At 31.1% G+C, this 22,261-nt stretch overlaps 1 protein-coding gene across 3 annotated transcripts; it reads left to right on the plus strand.

Annotated features, from left to right (window-relative positions):
- The first annotated feature begins 428 nt into the window (after window positions 1-428).
- LOC119603685 lies at window positions 429-20,647 on the plus strand. Of its 3 annotated transcripts, none has more exons than XM_037955809.1 (11): window positions 429-596; window positions 7,797-7,873; window positions 7,933-8,132; window positions 8,198-9,329; window positions 10,708-10,836; window positions 10,912-11,017; window positions 14,126-14,913; window positions 14,978-15,656; window positions 17,923-18,113; window positions 18,291-18,763; window positions 19,562-20,647. In XM_037955809.1, exons 2-11 carry the CDS (start codon window positions 7,809-7,811, stop codon window positions 19,783-19,785), a joined length of 3,987 nt encoding a protein of 1,328 aa, XP_037811737.1. In that variant the 5' UTR covers window positions 429-596; window positions 7,797-7,808; the 3' UTR covers window positions 19,786-20,647. The 3 variants fall into 3 exon arrangements, with proteins under 3 accessions (XP_037811737.1, XP_037811745.1, XP_037811753.1); XM_037955817.1 differs by lacking the exon at window positions 429-596 and adding an exon at window positions 1,363-1,433 and having other exon boundaries at window positions 19,562-20,521; XM_037955825.1 differs by lacking the exon at window positions 429-596 and adding an exon at window positions 1,688-1,706 and having other exon boundaries at window positions 19,562-20,521.
- The last annotated feature ends 1,614 nt before the right edge of the window (window positions 20,648-22,261 follow it).

A 22,261-nucleotide genomic window follows, 5' to 3' on the forward strand; every position in this document is an offset into this window, starting at 1 on the left:
TTTTCCCGTTAAAACTTCAGAGTCGTTGAGGCACCTTTTAACGTTATCCTACCAGCCTAATTGTTTACAAGGCATAGTTTTATAACCGAGAGAACAATTCTAGAGGGGGCGGTCAAAATTCTCAATTTCGTTTTTATTAGAGCCTTTAATATATGTATTTATAACACATAAAGTTACTTGAAATACTTTAATACACTGTTCAAAACACCCTAATTTAGAATTATGCCAGTCTTGTAGTAAATGGGCGATATGTATTTTACATGTTATTTCTTTGTAGTAATTATTTATTAGCAATCTGTATTTGTTTGTTATGGCAATAATGTATGTTTCATGGCATTGCCAACAGTTAAAGCTTTGAAGAAAAAGCTAACGGTACATGCCATAAAGCTTTAAGCTTTCAATATAATATACATATATATTTATTTTAATATAATACAGGAAAATATGTTATTTAGTCAAAGCAATAAAAATGTAGCGAAATTGAAAAACGGGAAAAAGTAAACTAAAAAATCACAAGAATTAGATAAAATAACAAAAAAAAAAAAAAAAAATTATAAAAAAATACCACAATTCTAAATACAGCAAATTAAAAAAAAGTTAGTAAATAATTATACAAATAAATCATAAAATTCAATAATTCAGTGCGTGTATATGCTTTTATAAAATTTTATAAATTTATATGTAATATAAAACATGTATACTTACATTATTTAAGATATTTTTATACAAATATCCAATCCAATATTTTATAAAATGTTCATTTTATGAATATCAAATAGGATTATAAATCATTAAAAATGTATAGAAAAAAACAGTGCGAATTAAATTGTTATAAAGTTTGGTGTCTATAAAGTGATTGAAAAATTAAGCAAATTGTCTTATTTTTTTATTAACTGCACATATGTATATCTAGATATTATACATACGTATATACATATGTATGTAGATACATTTTATTTATGTAGTATACGTTTTTAGATATACTAAAGAATTCTTTTTGTTTTCTTTTATTCATCTCGGCCCCAAAAAAGAAAAATAAATCTACATATTGACGAAATAAGATTTGTATAATTTGATGAAGAGTATTATAATTAGATAATTTGGCATCTTATTTTTGTTTTTTTTTTAATGGTATAAACGAATTTCTATACATTATATATAAATATGTAAGTATGTATATACTTTGTATATACATACGTATATATTATTATAAAAAGATATTTATGTTTATATATATGTATGTAATTTACATATATATTTAAAAGATATACATATGTACAAATATAAAAATGTGTCCATGTACTAGTGTCTTCTAATAAATAAATAAATAAAGATGTATATTTAAGTGTACACAAAATAAAAGAAAAAATAAATAAATGTCTTTAACTGCAAACAAAACAAATCAAAACGAAATTGATAATAATGTTCTATAAGTGAGTGAGTGTGTGTGTGTAAGAGACGTCTGTCTCTTTGTCGAGCATGCGTTCCGTCTATAGTTAGAAAAACATACGAATCGTAATACAAGTTTTACTACCATCTAATCTAAAATTACCCTCTCCATCTAAGTAAATAAAATATAAACATTTATTATAAAAAAATAAATTTTACAATCTGCAATAGTTCAATACACAAACATAAAAAATTCAATTACTTACCCATGTTTAATCACCGCTTAATATTAATATTAAAATATTAAATTTTTAATTGTATGTATCCTTTTTTATTAATATACCTTCATATGTATGTACAATGTACATTGTACTACATAAATTTAAATATAAAGTATTTTGAAAATATATATGTACATATGTACATTAGGGTGGCCCCATTTGTATGGAGGAAAAATAAAGTGTCAATGTTCCCAACTAAAATTAAAATTTAATTGATTCTAAGATACCGTTTCTCAAAATGTTTGTCCTTTTTTGATGTTTTTAATCCTTTGATACAGCTCATCAAAATTTTGAAAAATGATATCTTAGAATGAACTTAATTTTAATTTTCCGTGGAAACGTTAACAACTTACTTTTTGGGGCCACCTTAATGTACATATATCTGTGTATATGTATAAAATATAAATTGAAACGAATTAAAATATGAATATTTAATAAATTATATTTGTATTATATAGTTTTCCGATGTAAAACTGCCACTCAGAACATTTTATTTGTTCAGGTTAGAATCACACTGATCCCTAGTTGGCTTCAGCTTATGGCGCAGCCAAAGCCCTTGATGTGAATCGACCATGGGGAACAGTTGTCATCACCTTTTTTATTTTTAAGCTTGATATTCGTTTAAGCTGTTTTTATACACAGAGAAAACAGATTCATTGTGATAAGCGTGTTTGTTGCCAATCGAATTTGGTAGGTTCTAACAACAGACATAAAATTCTATTGGAATAAATGAGTTTTAACTGAATTACACAGAGAGATAAAATAAACGAAAAATTAAATACCTGGGAAGTGATACTATTTTTCTGAAAGGTGGATCCGAGTAGAACAAGAATCTGTTTTTGAAATTTACCAAACACCTTCAAAATCTTGAAATACAGGTAAAAACGGAGTTTCGTACCTTTAAGCACTTATAAGTCCGTAACTTAATTGAATCTCAACACATATTAAGTTTATCTGCGAACATATTTTTTATGTAAGTTTTGCACCGTTTTTTATACCCTACACCACTTTAGTGGGGAGGGTATATTGGATTTGTGCTGATGTTTGTAACATACAAAAATATTCGTGCTAGACCCACCTTAAAGTATACCAATCGGTTTAGATTCGTTTTCTGAGTCGATTAAGCTATGTCCGTCCGTCCGTCCGTCTGGCTGGCTGGCTGTCCATGTAAACCTTGTGCGCAAGGTACAGGTCGCAATTTTCAAGATAATTGGATGAAATTTGGTACGCACGTTTTATTTGACCCAAGGACGAAGCCTATTGAAAATGGTTAAAATCTGTCCATTATTTCACCTAGCCCCCATAGAACAGAACCCCCCGAAAAGGGCTTCTGAGCTCATAATTATGTTAAATATACAGATATATCGATAAAATCCGGCACAACTAAGTTTTATAGAAGTCTTGATAACCCTACCAAATTTCATAAAGATCGGGTCTTCATTTGACCCTAGCTCCCATACAAAGTCCCCTTCAGAAAATTACTTGAATGTCCCAAATTAACTTATAAACACAAATATCGCGATGAAATTCAGCACAATAAAATATTATGTTAATATAAATATATTCACAAAATTTTATCGGGCTTGGTCCATATTTGCCCCTAGCCCCCATATAAAGCCTCTTTCTTTATATGGGGATAGGGTTAAATATCGGCCGATTCTCATAAAACTTAATGAAAAGATTAAGGTTTATATAAAAGTTATTTATACTGAATTTCATCGTGATATTAATGTTATTAAAAGAATTATGGAATTAAAGTTATTTTCTGAAGGAGGATTTGCATGGGGATTAGGGTCAAATAAGGTCCGATCAATACAAAAATCGGTATAAATGAGATTCCTGTAATCCTTAGTGATACTGCTGATTCATCCAGTTTTGTATAGTTGTGTGCGTAATGCTGTGTGTCCACTCAAAATACGTATCATCACACTAACCTCAGACTTGCTCATTTTGAGGAGGCTTCCCACCATTCGCCCGTTAGGAGTAACCCAATACGATCTTTATGGTTCTGCCCACCGTTTCATTATTTCAAGAGGCCTTAATTCGGCCCTCGTTACGTCGAATGGTTTTGTGTTTGTCAAGCAAGTAAATACGGTCTGTCGTCGCCAAATCCCGAGTGGCCTGGTACCTATATACGCAAAACTTACCTCTATGCGAGTATTCAGTTAGGTCTTTTTAATAATCCCATACTGAATTATATTTAACCTTATCACCTGTTATCACCCTAATTGCCTTCTGGCAGTTGGTAAATATAGGCGTCATCCTGATTTTAATCCAATTTTCGTATTGCGTTATTGCTCGGACTTCTTCCGGAAGCAAGTGTTGTGATTAGGTAAACAGTAGTATAATTCTGGGAAAGAAAGTTCCCGATATATTCTATGTCTGGTATGTAATCCGGCACGTTGGATGTTTTTGTATAGCCTTCCAATGTGTGTGAATACCTTGATGACGTGTTCAGTTCTTTTTCATTCACTGGGTAAACTTGAGAACGGTCTGCCACGCACCCCCTAGTGACTTCAAAGAAGAACATTCAGGTTGCAACTTTTGTAGTTGGTTCTGCCGGTCCATGTACAAGAACGCACCTGATAAATCCATAATTTCGGTGTAACACTGAAATGGACTACCAAGTATATATGTACGTTGTTATAAGGGACACCGTAGCTTCCCCATCCTCTGGTGATCCACTCAGATTTCTCGTCCCTCAGTAGCACAACCTAGAGGCGTATTTGGTAGTCCGAAATACCCAGCCAATAGATCAGTATTCCTCTATATGTCGAGATAATATGACAAAGGATGTAGAAATTTCCAAAGTCAAACGAATAATTGCCCTGACAAAATGAGTGGACCATTAGTCGCTTAGCATGTAACAATCATGTGCAGATGCATCATGTTGAGATGTCAACAGCACCGAGAACTTCCCTGAAGTAAAACGTATACTAAATCAGTACTAGTCAATCTGACAATTTCCCAATCTATATAACGGGTTCAGGAATCCATCATAAGTTGCCTTGTCAAATCACCCAGTGATATTTTGAGATGGCAACAGCACCGGAGAGAGAATCCAGACATATGTATATGGCATTTGGATATATCAGTCCTTAAACCAAAGTTCTCCCACAGCCACTACGTGGATCCCGAAGGAACCTCAACCAACTGACCAGCCAGGACAAAGTCCTGCGGGCAACCGTCCACCCGTATAACCACGTTATCTGACGCTCTGGTTCGACCCCATGTCAAATCATTCCAAGGAAAGGCCGAGAATACATTTGATTATCACCAGTTTATAGTCCCAGACGAGAGATAATGGTAGCACCTCTATACCCTGGGATTGCAACACACCAAGATGGGATATATCATCAAGGAAACATAACCCGGTGGGGATGCTATTAATCGTGGTTACCCAGAGTAGAGGGGACAAAATACCATCCTGTGGTGTACCGCGAAATACCCTTTTTCTGATAGTTATATCGTACATCTCGCAGCTCATCCATCTGTTCCTTAGCATTTAATTGATCCAGTTACGGAGCACCCGGTCAACATAAAACAGTTCTAAGGATTAAATAAGAGTATCAGTACACACGTTATTAAAGGCGAATTCGATGATTATCCCTGTACATAACCATGCTGCGTATATTTGAGATTTTTGTCTGGTAGGTATACTGCTTTTAAGTAGGAAGGACGTATGATCAATAGGATTTTGATGTCGCAGAACTAGGGTTTCCTGGTTTTATCCTTGCTTCCTGCCATTTAATTGGGGTATATGCGAATTTTAAGCATGCAGAGAAAATCTTTGACAGATGAATCGAAAACAGCCCCGCCTCCATCTGCAAAAGTGACGGGAAAGTACCATTTGGTCCTGCGTCGTGCACGCTTAAAGTTTGCGAAGAGTCTTTCCAAGGTTCGTGACGTCCCCTGTTACAAATGACTTCTCCTGGGACTCTAGCAGAGGACATCTGTCCTCGAACGTTTCAACCAGGACAATTGTGAACTTTTCTACTTTGGCGTCTTCTATAACCTCTATATTTCGACATCGAAAAATTGTCTTTCCTAAGCGGTTCTTAAATAAGGTCCCGAATATCGTTTTAGACTTATTCCGATACTTAATCGGCTTTGGTAGTGGCTGTAGTATTTTGAATCGTTTGTACCGATTGTCTGAAAAGGAATTCTCTTCCGAAATTCTCCAGACTCAGCATTTTGCTCAGTCTACTATCACATTCTTAAAGTCTGAGGTAGCTTAGAGCTTTTTCAGAGTACATCCTGTGATATTTTTAATTGCTTTATAGTTTGGTGATTTTTTCGTAAAAAATATTGTATTTATTGTATATAACAAAAATTAAAAATTTATTTAAATTATTTAAACAATCGTCAAGCTTGAGGTAATATATCAGAAACCTCATTAAATTTAACCGAAACTTTTTTATTTGATTTTTTTAAACAACAACATTCAAAATATCATTTAAAAAGAATGCAAATTAAATTAGTTTATTCCGAATTTGAAATGGAAATTCCCAAATTTAATTGACATTTTCTGATTCTAAAATGCTCCTTTCTGCAATGAATAATCTTAATTTCAATTGATCTTTTCTGAATTGAATTAAAAAGTTGTCAATTTCTCTTTATTAAGGTCAATTTTAAAATCGAATGTGAAAAACAAAAAAAAAAAATCTTAATTTGAGGAATTTGTAAAATCCAGTTCAAAAAGAATTTGAGAAATAGTAGGGGTTTTGAAGTAGCGATATTTCTGAACTTTGGAATATTCATTACATGGAAGTACATTAGGGTGGCCCCGTTTTTATGGAGGAAAAATAAGGTGTGAATGTTCTCAACTAAAATTAAAGTTTAATTTATTTTAAGATACCGTTTCTGAAAATGTTTATCCTGTCGTCAATATTTGGTGAGATAGATCAAAGGATAAAAAGGTCCTTTTTTGAAGTTTTGTGATTTTTTTCATTTTCTTTCATAGGAATGATAGGAAATTCGTTGAAATTAATACATAATAATCCTCAATATTATCAAAACCAACGTACGCTACCAAAACATTGAAAAATAATGTAAACAACAACATACAAACCGTTATCAACAAAGCAAGCGTAACAAACATGTAGATTTTTAGGATAAATTGTCTTAGTATTTTAGTTAAAGAGTGTGTGCCAAACGATAGCAATTTACTAGTAAAAGTAAATGTTTGATAAATATGAGGTGAATAAAAATTTACTAGCTCTTTGGGATACATAAATTTCTAACAAATGAAAATAAAAAATTTGCAAAACAAAAAATATATAAAAAAATACAATTTTTAAATTTACAATTTCATTTCAAAATCCGTTTTATATTAAAGACATTTATAAAATTCTTAAAGGACGTAAAAAATGTTTACTTTTATTGGAAGTGTTAAAATTTCGGGATTGATCAGTGAAAATTGTCAAAATTTATCACAACAGGAAAATATATCGTTTGGCACAGCATAATGTAAAAATGTTCCCACCATAGGAAAATTACAATCCACCATAGAACTTTGCTATCATTTGGCACACACTCAAACTGAAAAATTTTATTTATAATAGAATGAAATTATAAAGTGTTATATACCAATGTAAAGCTAATAAAATTACGCTTATATTAATTGCGATATACATATTAAGTACGTAAGATAAATATAGCTAGCACAATATCGGGGAGAAATTAGGGTTTAAAATTTTTAAATGAAATGCAAAACATATCGAATTTCAAAAAAATTGAAAAAAACCGTTTCGGTGAATAATAATTTCAATTAATTACATTGAATAATTCTACGTAAATTATTTAAGGATTCGTATACAAAATGGTCTTATGTAATTGAAATCGCCAGAAATCAGAAAAACCTTAAAAAAGGACCTTTTTATCCTTTGATCCAGCTCACCAAATTTTGACGTCAGTACAAAAATTTTGAGAATTGGTATTTAAGAATGAACTAAATTTTCATTTTCGGTGGGAACATCAGCAACTTAAATTTTGGGGCCACCCTAACTCCCAATAAAAAAATCCTTTGTTTTAATGGGATTTAAATATTTAATATTGCATATTGAAGAATATTGCTTTGTGATTTAAAAATTCTCAAAAACATTTATATACTTATATATTTTGCAGAAGACCACAAAAATGGGAAATGTTTGCAGTTCTGGCCAAAGCAAGAAAAAAGACAGCATATCTGAGAAGTCGGATGAGTACGAATATACAATTATTTACAATTAAGTTCACTATACTATTATTTATCCATTTTTAGCTCATATAATATAAATAAAAACGATCAGCAAACAGATAATGTAAACGATAACAGTGATCAAAGGAAGGCTCCGTTAGCCGATCCAGAAAATGTGCCTGATATAACAAATAATGAATCAGCTGTTACTGTAAAAGGGAATGACTTTATAGATAGTCGTAATGGCGATAAATTGGCGTCAACAAATAAGAAAGAATCAAGTGGTAAGACCTTACTTAATTGCATACTTTGTAATTTTTTACTAAAATTTATTGATGTCTCCTTTAAGAATCAGCAACAGTTACAGCACCCAACACTGAGCCGAATACTACACAAGCTGATGTATCAGATTCGAAAAATACGTCCACAACGTATTTGTCCATATTACAAGGGAAGCCTTTACCCGGAAGAAAGATCGAAAGGAACAAAAAAATTGTAATCTATATACTGGCTGATAATAGTCCAGAGTATAAAAAACATAAGCGCGTAGTTTATAGTTTACACAAGCAGTTGGCAAAAAAATGTCAAAGCAAAGGATTTGAAATGTTTATCTCAGATGTTCACAATGTCGATACAGGCAACAGAGTTAGTAACTATTCAAGATTGATGGAAGCAAGTCGTTGGACTCATAGTCCATTGGAGGCACAGGGTGGTCATGAAGAGGCAGCTAATTGTCTGTCGGAAATTACACGACACACCTCGTCAGCATATGTGATTCCTATATTATTTTTAGGATCATCTCTCGGCATTCCAATGCTGCCACTGACAATTGAAAGTCAAGACTTTACGCAAGTTCTGACGGCGGCCAATGAAGACGAGAAAGTTCTTTTGGAAAAATGGTACATTATCGACAATTGTTATCAGCCCATGTGTCACCGCTTAAATACTGAACTTTGTAAAAATTATTCCGCTGCTCAAGATGACGAGCTGAATCTGTTGTTGGGAGTACTACTGAGACTATTTTCGGATGATCTTAAAGATTCATACATGTCGACCGTTGTCGAACAGGAAGTCAACAATACTGTTCTTATGAGCCAGGAACTTGCAAAACGTTGTATATGGATACAGACCGGTCCACAATACATGAAAGCTCCAGAAAATGCCACTGCCTATGATCTCGAGGTACTTAGACGTATGTCCAAACTTTACACAGAACTGAAGTCACATTTATCGGAGAAAAACTTGATTCGGATTTTACCGACAATGAATATTTTGGATGATGAACTAGCCGTCGTAATTGAAAATCTCTTAGAGAAATCCATTGCATCAATATTTGAAGAACACGTCACTAAAAATAATATCCCATATAATACAAATGGAGTCGATCATGTTCTTCTAGAAGAAATTGAATTAATTGGACATTACTCCAAAATATTAGCTCAAAACTCACCAAATTTCGATATTATGAATGATATAAAAAGGTTTGTACAAATTTTTAAATAACTTAAGTACTATATACATACATTCATTCATACATATATAATAACTATCAGTATTAGACTAAAGCTATGTTGTTAGATTTTACTACGTTGGCAGTAAAATGTCCAGAAAATGACTAACAACAGTGTCAACTTTGTCTTGAAACATAGACTACGAATATTATTTAGTTTTTTCTTGATGTTGCAACTTTATTTTAATCCATATTTTGGAAAACAAGGTGGGATGAATTTTTTGGATATGGAATTGCCTATATGTCATTTCATAGCATATTTTGCAAGTGTCAAGGCACGTCTAATTATACTCTATACGACGGGGGAAGGTTTGTACTGATATTTATAGTGCATACAAATATTGGTCACACATTAAAGTTACCGATCGGATCAGAATCATTTTCGGAGTCGATTTATTTATGTATAACCGTCCATGTAGACTAAAATCAGAACAACTAGTTTTATATAAGCATAAATTATACTGTTGATTTTTTTAATGATCGGACGTACCGCAATTGCACTTTTAGAACTTTAACTATTTTGGAAAAATAATTATATAAAATCGGTGCACGATTACACCTACTCACCACATAAATGTCCCTCCAAAATATGCATATGTATATGTTTAAATTGCATATACATATGTTTAAATTGTCACAAATATGTTGATTATGTGACAATCGTGATAACATTTAGCACATGTTACTTTAAGTAGTCAGAAAGTTTACTGTAACCTGTAGCGAAAATCGGGCTATATTAATGTCCAAAAATTGAAAAACTCAAAATTTAAGTATGCTTCAAATTTTGATACTTTATGTGTAAATTTGCAAAAAAAAAATGCCATTATTTTCTGAAGGCTTTGGACCAAATGTGGTCCGTTTATCAGGAAAATATAGTATGATTTCTGGGCAAATACATATCGTCACCTAAAACGCAAACGGCCCCATCTAACATTTTTAAAATTTTACAGGAGAAACAAAAAACTATTGAAATTGAAAAGTTCGTTTCTATCAACGCGATTTATTTGTAGTAAATAAACAAATTGTTTAATAGTGAAAGCTATCAGTTGTTATGATAGTTGACAATGGCGTATAAAAAAATGGATAAATTGTACTTTTTACCTTTAATAATAATAATAATAGGGCCTTTTGTTTTTTGTCAATAAAATAGCTAATTTTGGCCGGAGGATTTTTTGTGTGGACATTTGTTCTGATGCAATACATTATAATCAACAATAAAGTCGATTTTGAATTTTTGGTTAGTTAGGGCCGTTTGCGTTTCAGGTGACGATATGTAATATTGATTCATGCTAAAATTAATTACTATTGCATATTTTTGTGCGTAATTAATATTATCATTTTCATTACAGGTACATAAAAGACAGTACAGCTCATCCCTTAGTAGTGTCCGGGCCAAGCGGTTGTGGTAAAAGTGTATTTATATCAAAAATTGTTGAAAACATACACAGATGGAAGCCTGAACTTAATCTAGTGCTAAGGTAAGAATTTGGATTTTCACAAATCAATAAAATATAAATACATACATAATAATATTAAAATTATTTTATATATAGATATGCAAATCTTGGTGTTAGATCATCTGATCTGGTCTCCGTATTGGGTTCGATTGCTTCTCAAATGTCGATTTTGGCCTACGGACATCAAATTAGAATGGAACATGTAAGTAATACATTAGGATCATAACTTTTCTAATTTTTTTTTGAAAAATAGAGCATATAAAAATAGAGCTTATATAGTATAAAAGTTTCCGGTTCAAATGCTTTAAAGTTTTCGATATTTACTCTAAACAAAATATTAAATTTTTTAATACAAAATTGGAAATTTTCAATTTAAACTAGTGTCATTGTTTGACACACGAATTTAATAAACCTTTTAAAATGAAAAATAAACAAAAACTTTTCAAAATTTTCTCAAGTTAAGCTTTTTTTATTGACAGATTGGTATTTGAATAAAATTTTCGGTTTTTGTTTTAATTGCGGAGATATGAAACTTACGCCCATGAGAATTTGTTTTTTCTGAAACCCAAAAGGGCGTAAGTTACATTAAAAAATAGTAAGATTCATCATTTTTAACTAAATTAAAATCGGTTTTTGTTGGTGAAATAGGCCGAAACATGGAAAGCATAAGGCTTCTTTGTTTTCATAAAGATTTTCGGAAATTGGATTTTTTTTTTTCAAAAAAACCTAAAGCCGTTAAAAAAATCTATAAATCGCAAGGTTTTGCTTTATTTGATGCCAACTTATAACATTTTACAATTCGAAGTTAAAAACTCAAAAGAATTTTAAAATTTTTATGAATTTTAAGGTATTTTTAGAACATAATCTTTTAAAATTTCGAAGATAGCGAAGTTGATTTTGATTGTAAAATTTAGCAGGAACATGTATTTTAATACGGTGTATCATAATCAATCAAAAAGTCGATTTTGATTTTTTTGTATCTTAGGGCCTTTTGGATTTCATATGACGATATGTAGATTATACTATTAAAAATTCTTGTAACTTTGTTTGTGAATGGTTTAAAAAATCGATTTTTCAACATTAAACACATTTTAATTTATTAAAATTAATAAATACACATTAAAACAAGAATATATATATATATATATATATATATATATATATATATATATATATATATATATATATATATATATATATATATAGCCAAAATCAGCTGACATGTTCGCTTGTGACGTTTATAAAAGTAGAAAAAAATTCTAAGCTATACAAATACATTGATTCTACTTTTTTGACAGACGCGTAGAATCCTTAATGTAGATATTAGGGTGATCGACTCGATTTTTCAACCGGTTTTAAAACCGGTTTTTTCTGCTTTACCAGTGTCGGTTTTTTCTTAATGTTGATTTTTCGAATATCGAATAACCCGGTTTTTTCACTTTTTAAAAACCGGTTTCGAATACTTTTATTTGCTTTGTATTCAAAGATTATTAAAATGAAATTTTTAAGTAAATAATAATACAGCTAAATTTTAAAAATATTTGAGTCGAGGAGCTAAAGCTCCTAAAGCTTCTAAAGCTCCTTTGGTTAAACTTTTTTGATTTTCCTAATTAATTGAAAAAAATTATTTGTAAAATTGATAACTGTTTGATAAAATTTTATCAATCTTAAGATTATATTCCAATTACAATAATTAATTTACGGCTGAAATTTTATGGAAGTGTTGGAATGCCTAATTTCCTAAACAGGGCTTTTAAAATAAGCTAGGATTACATAGTACCTTATGTTTAACAGAAGTGTCCCACTTTTTTCCTAATTTTTTTATATTAATGAAATAATGTAAATCAGACGACTAGATCTATAGTTCTAATCTTTTAAACTGTTAAAAATCATGTCGGGCCATGTTCATCAAATTTAAACATAAACATTAAGTTTTTCAAATTAAAATATATTTTTTTATTTAAAATGAAAAACCGGTTAACCGGTTTTTTCTGAATTTGAAAAATATCAACCGGTTTTTTTAAAATGTCAACTATTCGAACTATTCGAAAACCGGTTTTTGGAAAATGTCGAATAATCGATCACCCTAGTAGATATACATATTTTATACTAACTTCTAATAATTAAATTATATTGTCTTTTAACGTCAAATAAAAGTACAATGGGCATCCAGTAATACGAATTTTATATTGTCAGTCCCATTCGTGATGCCGAAAAATTTGTTATTCGATATGAATGTCCTTCCATTTGACGTTGAAATACAATATTTTACTATTAGAAGTTGGATTTCGACTCACCCTATTATGCAGGTTTGTAACCTAGAAGGAAAAAATTTTACAAACTCATTGTTGATTTAAAAACTTTGGTATCATTAATCTGCCTTGAAACAATTTTACAACTTAAAGGGCCTTGAAAACTGAAAATTTCATATATATTTCCTAGTAATAAGTATTTAGGGTATGTGTAAGAAAAATAATTTAACCTATACAGTAACAAGAATGTATAGTCTGGCATTGTCGACCATCTGATACCCTATATCATTAAATATTATGTAAAAAATATGGATTATTTCTAATAATAAAGCATTTAAGTTGTTTTTTGACTTAAAATAAAGCGAAGTACTTCCAAAAAGAATAACATTTATCACCACTTCACTAGTAGCAATTAGTGAATTTTTTTACCTTCTGTAGAAGTGATTTTAATGACTTCCGAAGAAGCGAAAATAATTTTATTTTTCAATGCTGAAGACATATATATTTTTGGGCTTCTGTTTTAAATGTATCTAAAACCCTTATTAATGTTAATATTAATTAAGTCAAATTAGCTGTATTCTATAATAATATAATTTCACTTCTGAATAACTTCAAAAAAAGAGCATAAAAATATATCTTGGGAATGACTGCAGAAGTAGTGAATTTGGAATGAAATATAAAGGACATCCTCCTATGACAAGCCTATGTTAAAATCATCACTTCTTCAGGCCTTTTTTAGTACTTCAATGGAGTTAATTTCTACTTCTTTTTCGCTTCTTTGGAAGTTCTTTTTTTGCTAGTAATTTGTAACGGTTGTATGAGGCTAAGTGAAATAATAGTCCGATTTCAACCATTTTCAATAGGCTTTGTTCTATATGGTAAATTGCGATCAGTATCGTACGCACATAGCTTAATAGAATCTTAGCCGATTAGTATACTTTACTATTCCACGGTACTTTGTATTAACTATCTATAGAGATCGACAATAGATATTAATTTGTATATCAACTTATTTGTTTATTATTATTTAAAAGTCTCTTTTCTTTTCCTTCTTTTAGACTCTCGAGAACTACTCGAAAGTAATACAGGATGTTATCAAAAGCACAAAATGTTTTTTTGTTATTATAATCGATTCGGTAGATGACATTATGGATGGAACTAATTTAGAATGGCTTCCAATTAATTTGAGCAACATGTGCAAAATAATTTTAACCTTGACAGAGAATAACAATGAGGAAAATCCTTTGATTGAAAAACTCATTGAAACGGGAATTCCTAATAGGTGTTTCATCAAAATGAAGCAATTCAGTGAACGGCAGTGGCAGGATATTCTAAGCTCCGGTGGTGGAGATTTTTATGCGGCAAATGGGGCCATTAAAATGCCACAAGAATGGAAAATGTTACATGGTAAAACACCTTTTCATGCCAAATCTCTGTGGTGGTTAGCTTGGCTGGGCCATACATCTATTTCAATGACAGACATATCCGAAATGTTGGGCAAAATTTTGCAGGTTATGGAATCAAAATTTTCAAGCGACCATTCAGAAATAATGATGCTAATACTCTCACTATCAGAATGGGGTATTAGAGAAAGCGATTGCATTGACATATTTCACAGAATAAGCCAAATTGATGCGCAGGTCGCATTTAGGGTTTGGTCGAAATTTTGTTGGCTTATGGGCCCAATGCTACTATCGATACGAAATATTAGAATTGCTGATAAATCATTTCGAAATGCCATTTTGTCAAAGTATAAGAGTAAACATGCACATGTCCACCAAATTATACGAGAATATTTTGACAGACAAGAGAACTACTTCACGGGCCTAAAGGAAATAATTCCTATGTAAGTATTTTGCATTTTTGCCTGATTAATGTCTTTAAAGCACACTTCTTTACCAACATTTTAGATACAATTATCAAAAATTCTTAAAGTTGCCTTACCATCACTTCTGTAATGTAATGGAAGATCATTTAGGACTGAATAAAGTTGAAATACTATTCCACTGTTTCTACTTTACTGAACTACAATGGATGGCTGATAAAGTGCACGCTACTGGACCGGCACACCTAATGAGTGACGTATTGATATCTGAAAAAATATCTGGTACATCTGATCAGCCATATGTACATATTCGCTTGTTAAAAGATTTCCTTAAAAAATATATGCATGAATTGAACTACGATGGTCATCAGTTTTTCACGCTCATAAAATTCTACATGAAATCTCGCATTAGAGAAGATCCGTCATTGAATGATGATCAGATTATTCGGTCATGGCTTGAATGTACGAATGAATTAGAGATTCCATTCCTAGACATAATAAACACAAATTTTGGAGATGAACTTCAAACCGGAAAGATCAGTTACGACGTTATAGTTAACTTGCCTCATCCAGGATTTTTTGCCGCATCAATAAGCACAGAGAGAGAAGAAATTTGCATATGGGATGTTAAAAGTTGTTCACGAGTTCGCATTCTTCAGGGTATTCCACAACCAACAGCCATGTGTCCATTCGGTACATATAACGCAGCCGTATTATGCAGAAGAGAGATCAAGGTTATCAATTTGGATGATGGTAAATTTAAGGTAAGTTTAAACAAGTTAGAGTGCTATATTCGGCTGAGCCGAATCTTAAATACCCTCCACCAGCTACTTTTATATTAATACTGTTGTAATTGATCAAATATTTATAGAAATAAGTTTTCTCATGTCTTAAATAGAAAAACCCCAAGAGTTAAACAGCTTAAATCTGTTACAATTCCAAGATTTTTTGAACATTACAAACCCCATTTTCTTTTATATTTTTATAGCGCCCTAAGATATGCTTTAACGATACTTAATAATTTGTGTGAAAAACTTAAGGAAATTAAAATTTTCGGGGCAGGACCTAGTATGGGAGATATGACCAATTATGGACCGATTGGAAAAAAAATTCACAGTAATATTTCTGTGCATATGAGCAATACTTGTACCAAACTTTATATGGATATTTTAATTTAGTAATGAGTTATGAGTGTTTAAGTGATTTTCGGGAAGGGACCTTGTATGGGAGCTGTGACCAATTATGGACCGATTGGAAAAAAAATTCACAGTAATATTTCTGTGCATATGAGCAATACTTGTACCAAACTTTATATGGATATTTTAATTTAGTAATGAGTTATGAGTGTGTAAGTGATTTTCGGGAGGGGACCTCGTATGTTAGCTATGACCAATTATGGACCGACCGGAAAAAAATTTCATAGTAATATTTCTGTATATGTGAGCAATACTTGTACCAAATTTTATATAGATATCTTGATTTAGTAATGAGTTATGTGCGTTTAGTTGATTTTCGGGAGGGGACCTTATATGGGAGCTATGACCAATTATGGACCGATCGGAAAAAAATTTCATAGTAATATTTCTATGCATATGAGCAATACTTGTACTAAATTTTGTATGGATATCTTAATTTAGTAATGAGTTATGTTCGTTTAAGTGATTTTCGGGAAGGGTCCTTGTATGGGAGCTATGACCAATTATGGACCGATCGGAAAAAAAACTGTCACAGTAATATTTCTGTGCATATGAGCAATACCTGTACCAAATTTTATATGGATATCTTGATTTAGTAATGAGTTATGTGCGTTTAAGTGATTTTCGGGAGGGGACCTTGTATGGGAGCTATGACCAATTATGGACCGATCGGAAAAAAAATTTATAGTAATATTTCTGTGCATATGAGTAATACTTATTCCAAATTTTATATGGATATCTTAATTTAGTAATGAGTTATGCGCGTTTAAGTGATTTTCGGGAGGGGACCTTGTATGGGAGCTATGTCCAATTATGGACCGATCGGAAAAAAAACTGTCACAGTAATATTTCTGTGCATATGAGCAATACCTGTACCAAATTTTATATGGATATCTTGATTTAGTAATGAGTTATGTGCGTTTAAGTGATTTTCGGGAGGGGACCTTATATGGGAGCTATGACCAATTATGGACCGATCGGAAAAAAAATTTATAGTAATATTTCTGTGCATATGAGTAATACTTATTCCAAATTTTATATGGATATCTTAATTTAGTAATGAGTTATGCGCGTTTAAGTGATTTTCTATTAACATAAGATTTTAATTTGTAAAATTTTGTGAAGATATCAACATTCTGACGGAAGTTATTAACAAAAAACTTATTTTCCGGGAATATGCACTTTTGTATGGGAGGTATATGAAATTATGGACCGATGCTGGCAATTTTCAGCACAAATAAATATCTTGTGTAGAAACGAATGTATGATGACTTTCATGAAATTATCTTGCATAGTTTTCGAGAAAATTACATCAGAATGTGTAAAAAATGCTTATTTTTTTCGAGGTTGTTTTAAATTTTGATTCATAACTTTTCTCAATGTGAACAGATTTTGCTCATTTTCAATACCAAACTGTACCGGATAATAATGAATGTTTTGGGTGAATTTATATATTATAATGCTTCGTTTTAACGTGAGCGTGTTTTACACAGACAGACAGACAGACGGACGGACGGACATAGTTAAATCGACTCAGAATTTCATAAGGACCCAGAATATATATACTTTGTTGGGTCTCAGATGAATATTTCTTGGTGTTACACACGGAATGACAAAGTTATATATACCCTCTATCACCACTGATGGTGGTGGAGGGTATAAAAATTATTTTTAGTTTATTTGTTTTTTTTGTTCGTTATTTTAAATTAATACATATTTTTTTTTTCCAAATACATAATGCAAATCTCTTTAAGATTGTATTATCGTCCCTAGTAGTATGAACTCACTTTTCTTTACTTTTGTTTATTCTGAGCATTTCTTTATGTCATTTCAGGTTGCTCTAAAAGGAGTTATGAATCAAAAAATGCCATATTTTGGATTGCATGATCAAAAACATTTGGTTTGTTTGTCACGTAATAGGATGTATGTTAATCTGATGAATTTAGAGTCTGGAGATTGTGTTACTACATTCAAAGCCGGCGAAGATCGTTTTCTGAACTCTTTACTAGTATCTGGAGATGGAAGGTAATAATATATGCATACATGTGAACGATCGATATTAATATATCGAACTAATTACAACACGTTAAAAAACGGATATATTATATACTAATGATATATTGAGCAAAAAATGCTATACCTTTTAATTTAAAATGGAATTATAGATTTTTCTAAAAACTACTTTATCTTTATATTTTTAAGGATTCTTGTCTGCGGAGATGAAACACAAAAACCATTCCCTTTATTAGTATGGCACTTAACACAGCGAAAGTTGCTTTATGATCTGCGGATACCACATCATGATTTTATAACATCATTGTCCGCCATAACTCATGAAGGATCTTACGTATGTGTGGTTGCAAAAGAATTGAATGAGCCTACACCAAATTTTATTGTTGTATACGATTTGCAAAGTGGAACTCTATTTAAGAAATGGAAACCAACATGTAACACTGTGTCTTTGGCAATCTCTCAAGTCAATGCATGCGTTATTGCTGGTCTAGAAGATGCTAAAATTCTCATTTGGGACTTGGTAACGGGGAATTGTCGGTCAACGCTGATAGGACACAATGCTCCGGTCACAAGTCTTAAAATAGACCCCATGGGAAAAGTGCTTATGTCGACAGATAAAGAAGGTCGCGATAATGCTTTACGTCTATGGGAACTCAGTACAGGTACCAAATAATTTTGTCAAGAATTATATACAAATGTGCATATATATGTATATTACAAGCTGTGTTCCTTTACTTGTCAAGTTTGCAGGTTTTAAATACAATTTACATTAATGTTCGCTTTTTTGTATTTTCTGAAATTTAAGGGAAAAGGGGGTCAAGGGGACTTTCGTGATTTTTCTTAATAAATGTTCCAAGGACTGAATTTTTCAATATCGATTTATGAAATGTTTCAAAACTTATTAAACAACATAAATTTGGGAAATTCAATAAAGAGGGTAAGGTTAGTATTTCTGGTACTTTTTTTTTGTACCTTTGAACGAATTTTCATTAGTAGCTTTATAAGATCACAAGAAATAAATTTGATAAGGAGACCTTTAGGGGAAAAGAGAAATTTTTCGAAACGAAGAAAAAAAGGGGAAAAATTAGCATTAAGTCAACGAATATCCTTTATCCAAGGCTAAATATATTTTAGTTTTAGTAATATAATTGTAGTTTTGAATTTTTTCATGCTTTTTATTAAAGCTTTCCGATGTAAAGCAAATAAATTTGAGTTGTTTTAAGTCGACGAAACTTTTATATTTCTTTATCGGCGGTAAAACGAAAAGTCATTGATAATTTAGATAAATTGATCTATGATCCGGATACAAAAACCTAGTATAATATAAATTTTGAGTACTTTTATTCTCAAGCTTAACATTTCTACAGGTTTTAGTCAGAAATGTTCTGGAACACAGCTCCTGTTAAGTATTTAAATAGGCTTTGCACATTATTATATTATGTTTTATTTTCATTTTACAGGAAAGTCTTTAGCTGTCTTCAAGCCTCCTGGACAAATTTCAGCGTGTGAAGTTCTACCAAATTGTACTTATATCGTAGTAGCACTGACCAATAAAACCGAGCTTTTAACATTATCATTAAATAATTTCGCTATGGATTTAACACCCGACGACAGTCTCTATGTCTTATATGGCAATCAAGATAATCAAAACAAAGTTTTCCAATTAAATTCTGAACCAAACTAATGCGTTCTCCGTCTATTTTTATTTAACATTATTTTATAATTCATTGAGCAATTAGATAATTTACAATTAAATCAATTATAGATTATTAAATTCTTTTGCTGTACATTTCGCAGTAGAAATGAGAGCATTTCATTTAGTACGAGCCAAAAAAGAGAAAAATGCATATTCCTACACCCATCACTTTCAAGACACAGCAGATTTTTTAAGTAAAGTAAATAACTTTACATATTATGCCACCATCGGAAATTTTTATTTTGATTCAACCGATGAACATACATTAAGAAATGCAGATATATAAGATGCCTTCGGCATTACGTTGCACAATTTTATTCGCCACTGTAATGTTGTATGGAAATACATAATGCACATTATTATAAAATAAATCTTTATTTCCAATTAGTTTTAGTGAATAAAATGAGACAAAATTCAAAAAACGTACACACAACATTTAAATTAACTTTTAGATTTTTAGTTAGTTTTATTTTATACATTTCAATGTATATTTAACAAAAAAATAAACAATTCACAAACTTAAAATTGCATTTATTTAGTTAAACGTTAAAAATAGTAAATAAAATACAAAATACATTTGTATAACAATCATTTATGTTATTGTAACCAAACAAAAAAAAAACAACAATTATTAATTATACTATTACTTACTACAACTTAATACTACTACTATTTTACACGACACGTGCATTACTAAGACTAAAACAAAAAACTCGTAAACTTTGTAAATAAAATAAATAAAAAAGAAAATATAAAGAATCAGCAGATGCATAAACATAAATCATACAATTTAATGTAAATGTTCTTACCTAGTATAAATGTTTGCCATAATAAATTCCTTCAAAATAAAATCTAAATCCATTTGAGTATTTATTAAAGAAAGTGTTAAGACCAGAGTCCCTTTTCAATTACGTCAAAATCAAAAAAGTATTTTGCATGCATGTAAATACTTATACAAAAATTTGGACTAAAAATGTGTTTTCTTCTTAATGTTACTAATTCCGATTTGATATCGAAGATGATTTTAAACTTATCCGCAATTAATAGTCTCTAAACAACCTTAACTGATAAATTAAATACACCAGGTGATCTCGCAGACTGTTGTAAATCTATAATTATTTATGCGGAAAGCCCAAGGAGACCCTAAATATCGCTTTCGAGCTGCATATCTAGGCATAAACCTCGATCGAAAACTAAATGGAAATACCATATACATAGATAATAGAACCAACAAAGCTTATAGATGTTAGGCGCTATGTAGGAGTCCCATATCTCAGAAACTGCAAGAGTTGGAGTCCTCAAATTTTGTATGGACAACTTTGACATCCATAAGAATATTTTTGGACAAAATGAGCGGAATGCCTCTAGTGGACGTGGCAACTTCCATATGAAGAAAATATTAAATCAGTATATCTGAGAAAATATAACAGATAGAGTCCTCAAATTTTGTCAGAACCACTATAGTGTCAATATGATTATTTAAGGAAAAAGGGGCGGACTAGCAGTAGAGGGCGTGGCACCTCTCATATGAATTAAATACAAAAATTCACTTATCTAGGAAAATATTAGAGATAGAATCTTCAAATTTAGCATGTAGAACTATAACATCCATGTAAACATTTTGGGTAATAAATTGGCGGACTACCATTGGGGGGTGGGACATAGCTCCTCCCATATGAATAAAATATACAAAGCTAGCTTTAAATTTTGCACGAAGAACTTTAATATTCATCTGAATATTTTGAGACAAAGGGTGGACTTTCATCAGGGGAGCTTGTAACGCCCCATATGAATTAAATAGAAAAATTCGTATATCTGAGAAATTATTAGAGCTAAAATCCTCAAATTTTGCAAGAACAACTTTGACATCCATGTGAACATTTGTCATTTGTCTGGGAAACTAATAAACCTAAAATCATCAAATTTATTTAAATATTTTCATTAGGGGGAATGAATTAAATAAAAAAATTCGTATATCTGGGAAACTATTATATTATTAAAATTTTTCATAGGTTACATTAAAATCTAAATTAACGTTTGAAAAAATTGGCGAACTTGTAATAATTTGCGTGGCATCACTAATAGGTTAGGTTGATAGGAGGATGTATACTACATCAAATCCGAAGAAATACACCTAGGCCACTATCGGGCCTGTTGTGCGCTCCAATTCAAGAAAAAAAAAATTTGTTCACTGAATGTATTATTTTTCCATGTTCAGAAACTCAGTTTCCTGGACGTAATTCCTAAGAATATTCAAATCGGTGTTGGTTAAGAATGTTATTTCCGGAATAACATTACTTCCAAGATACTTGGATCTAACTTCGACGAATGCCTGACAATGGCAAAGAAAGTGCTCCAGAGTTTCATTGTCCTCTACACATGCTCTACATTCGTCTGAATCCGCACGTCCAATTTTGTATAGGTGTGCTCGTAATCCTGTGTGTCCACTCAGAATACGTACCAT

This window comes from Lucilia sericata, unplaced genomic scaffold (assembly GCF_015586225.1).
Source record: "Lucilia sericata isolate MDLA Ls3-8-SP2 unplaced genomic scaffold, ASM1558622v1 Contig000010F_arrow, whole genome shotgun sequence".
Taxonomy (NCBI): domain Eukaryota; kingdom Metazoa; phylum Arthropoda; class Insecta; order Diptera; family Calliphoridae; genus Lucilia; species Lucilia sericata.

Coding starts and splice junctions, on each gene's coding strand:
- LOC119603685 (XM_037955809.1), top strand. CDS start 7,809: ATGGGAAATGTTTGCAGTTCTGGCCAAAGCAAGAAAAAAGACAGCATA. Junction 7,874..7,932: donor ATATCTGAGAAGTCGGATGA/GTACGAATATAC, acceptor ATCCATTTTTAG/CTCATATAATATAAATAAAA. Junction 15,657..17,922: donor TGGATGATGGTAAATTTAAG/GTAAGTTTAAAC, acceptor ATGTCATTTCAG/GTTGCTCTAAAAGGAGTTAT.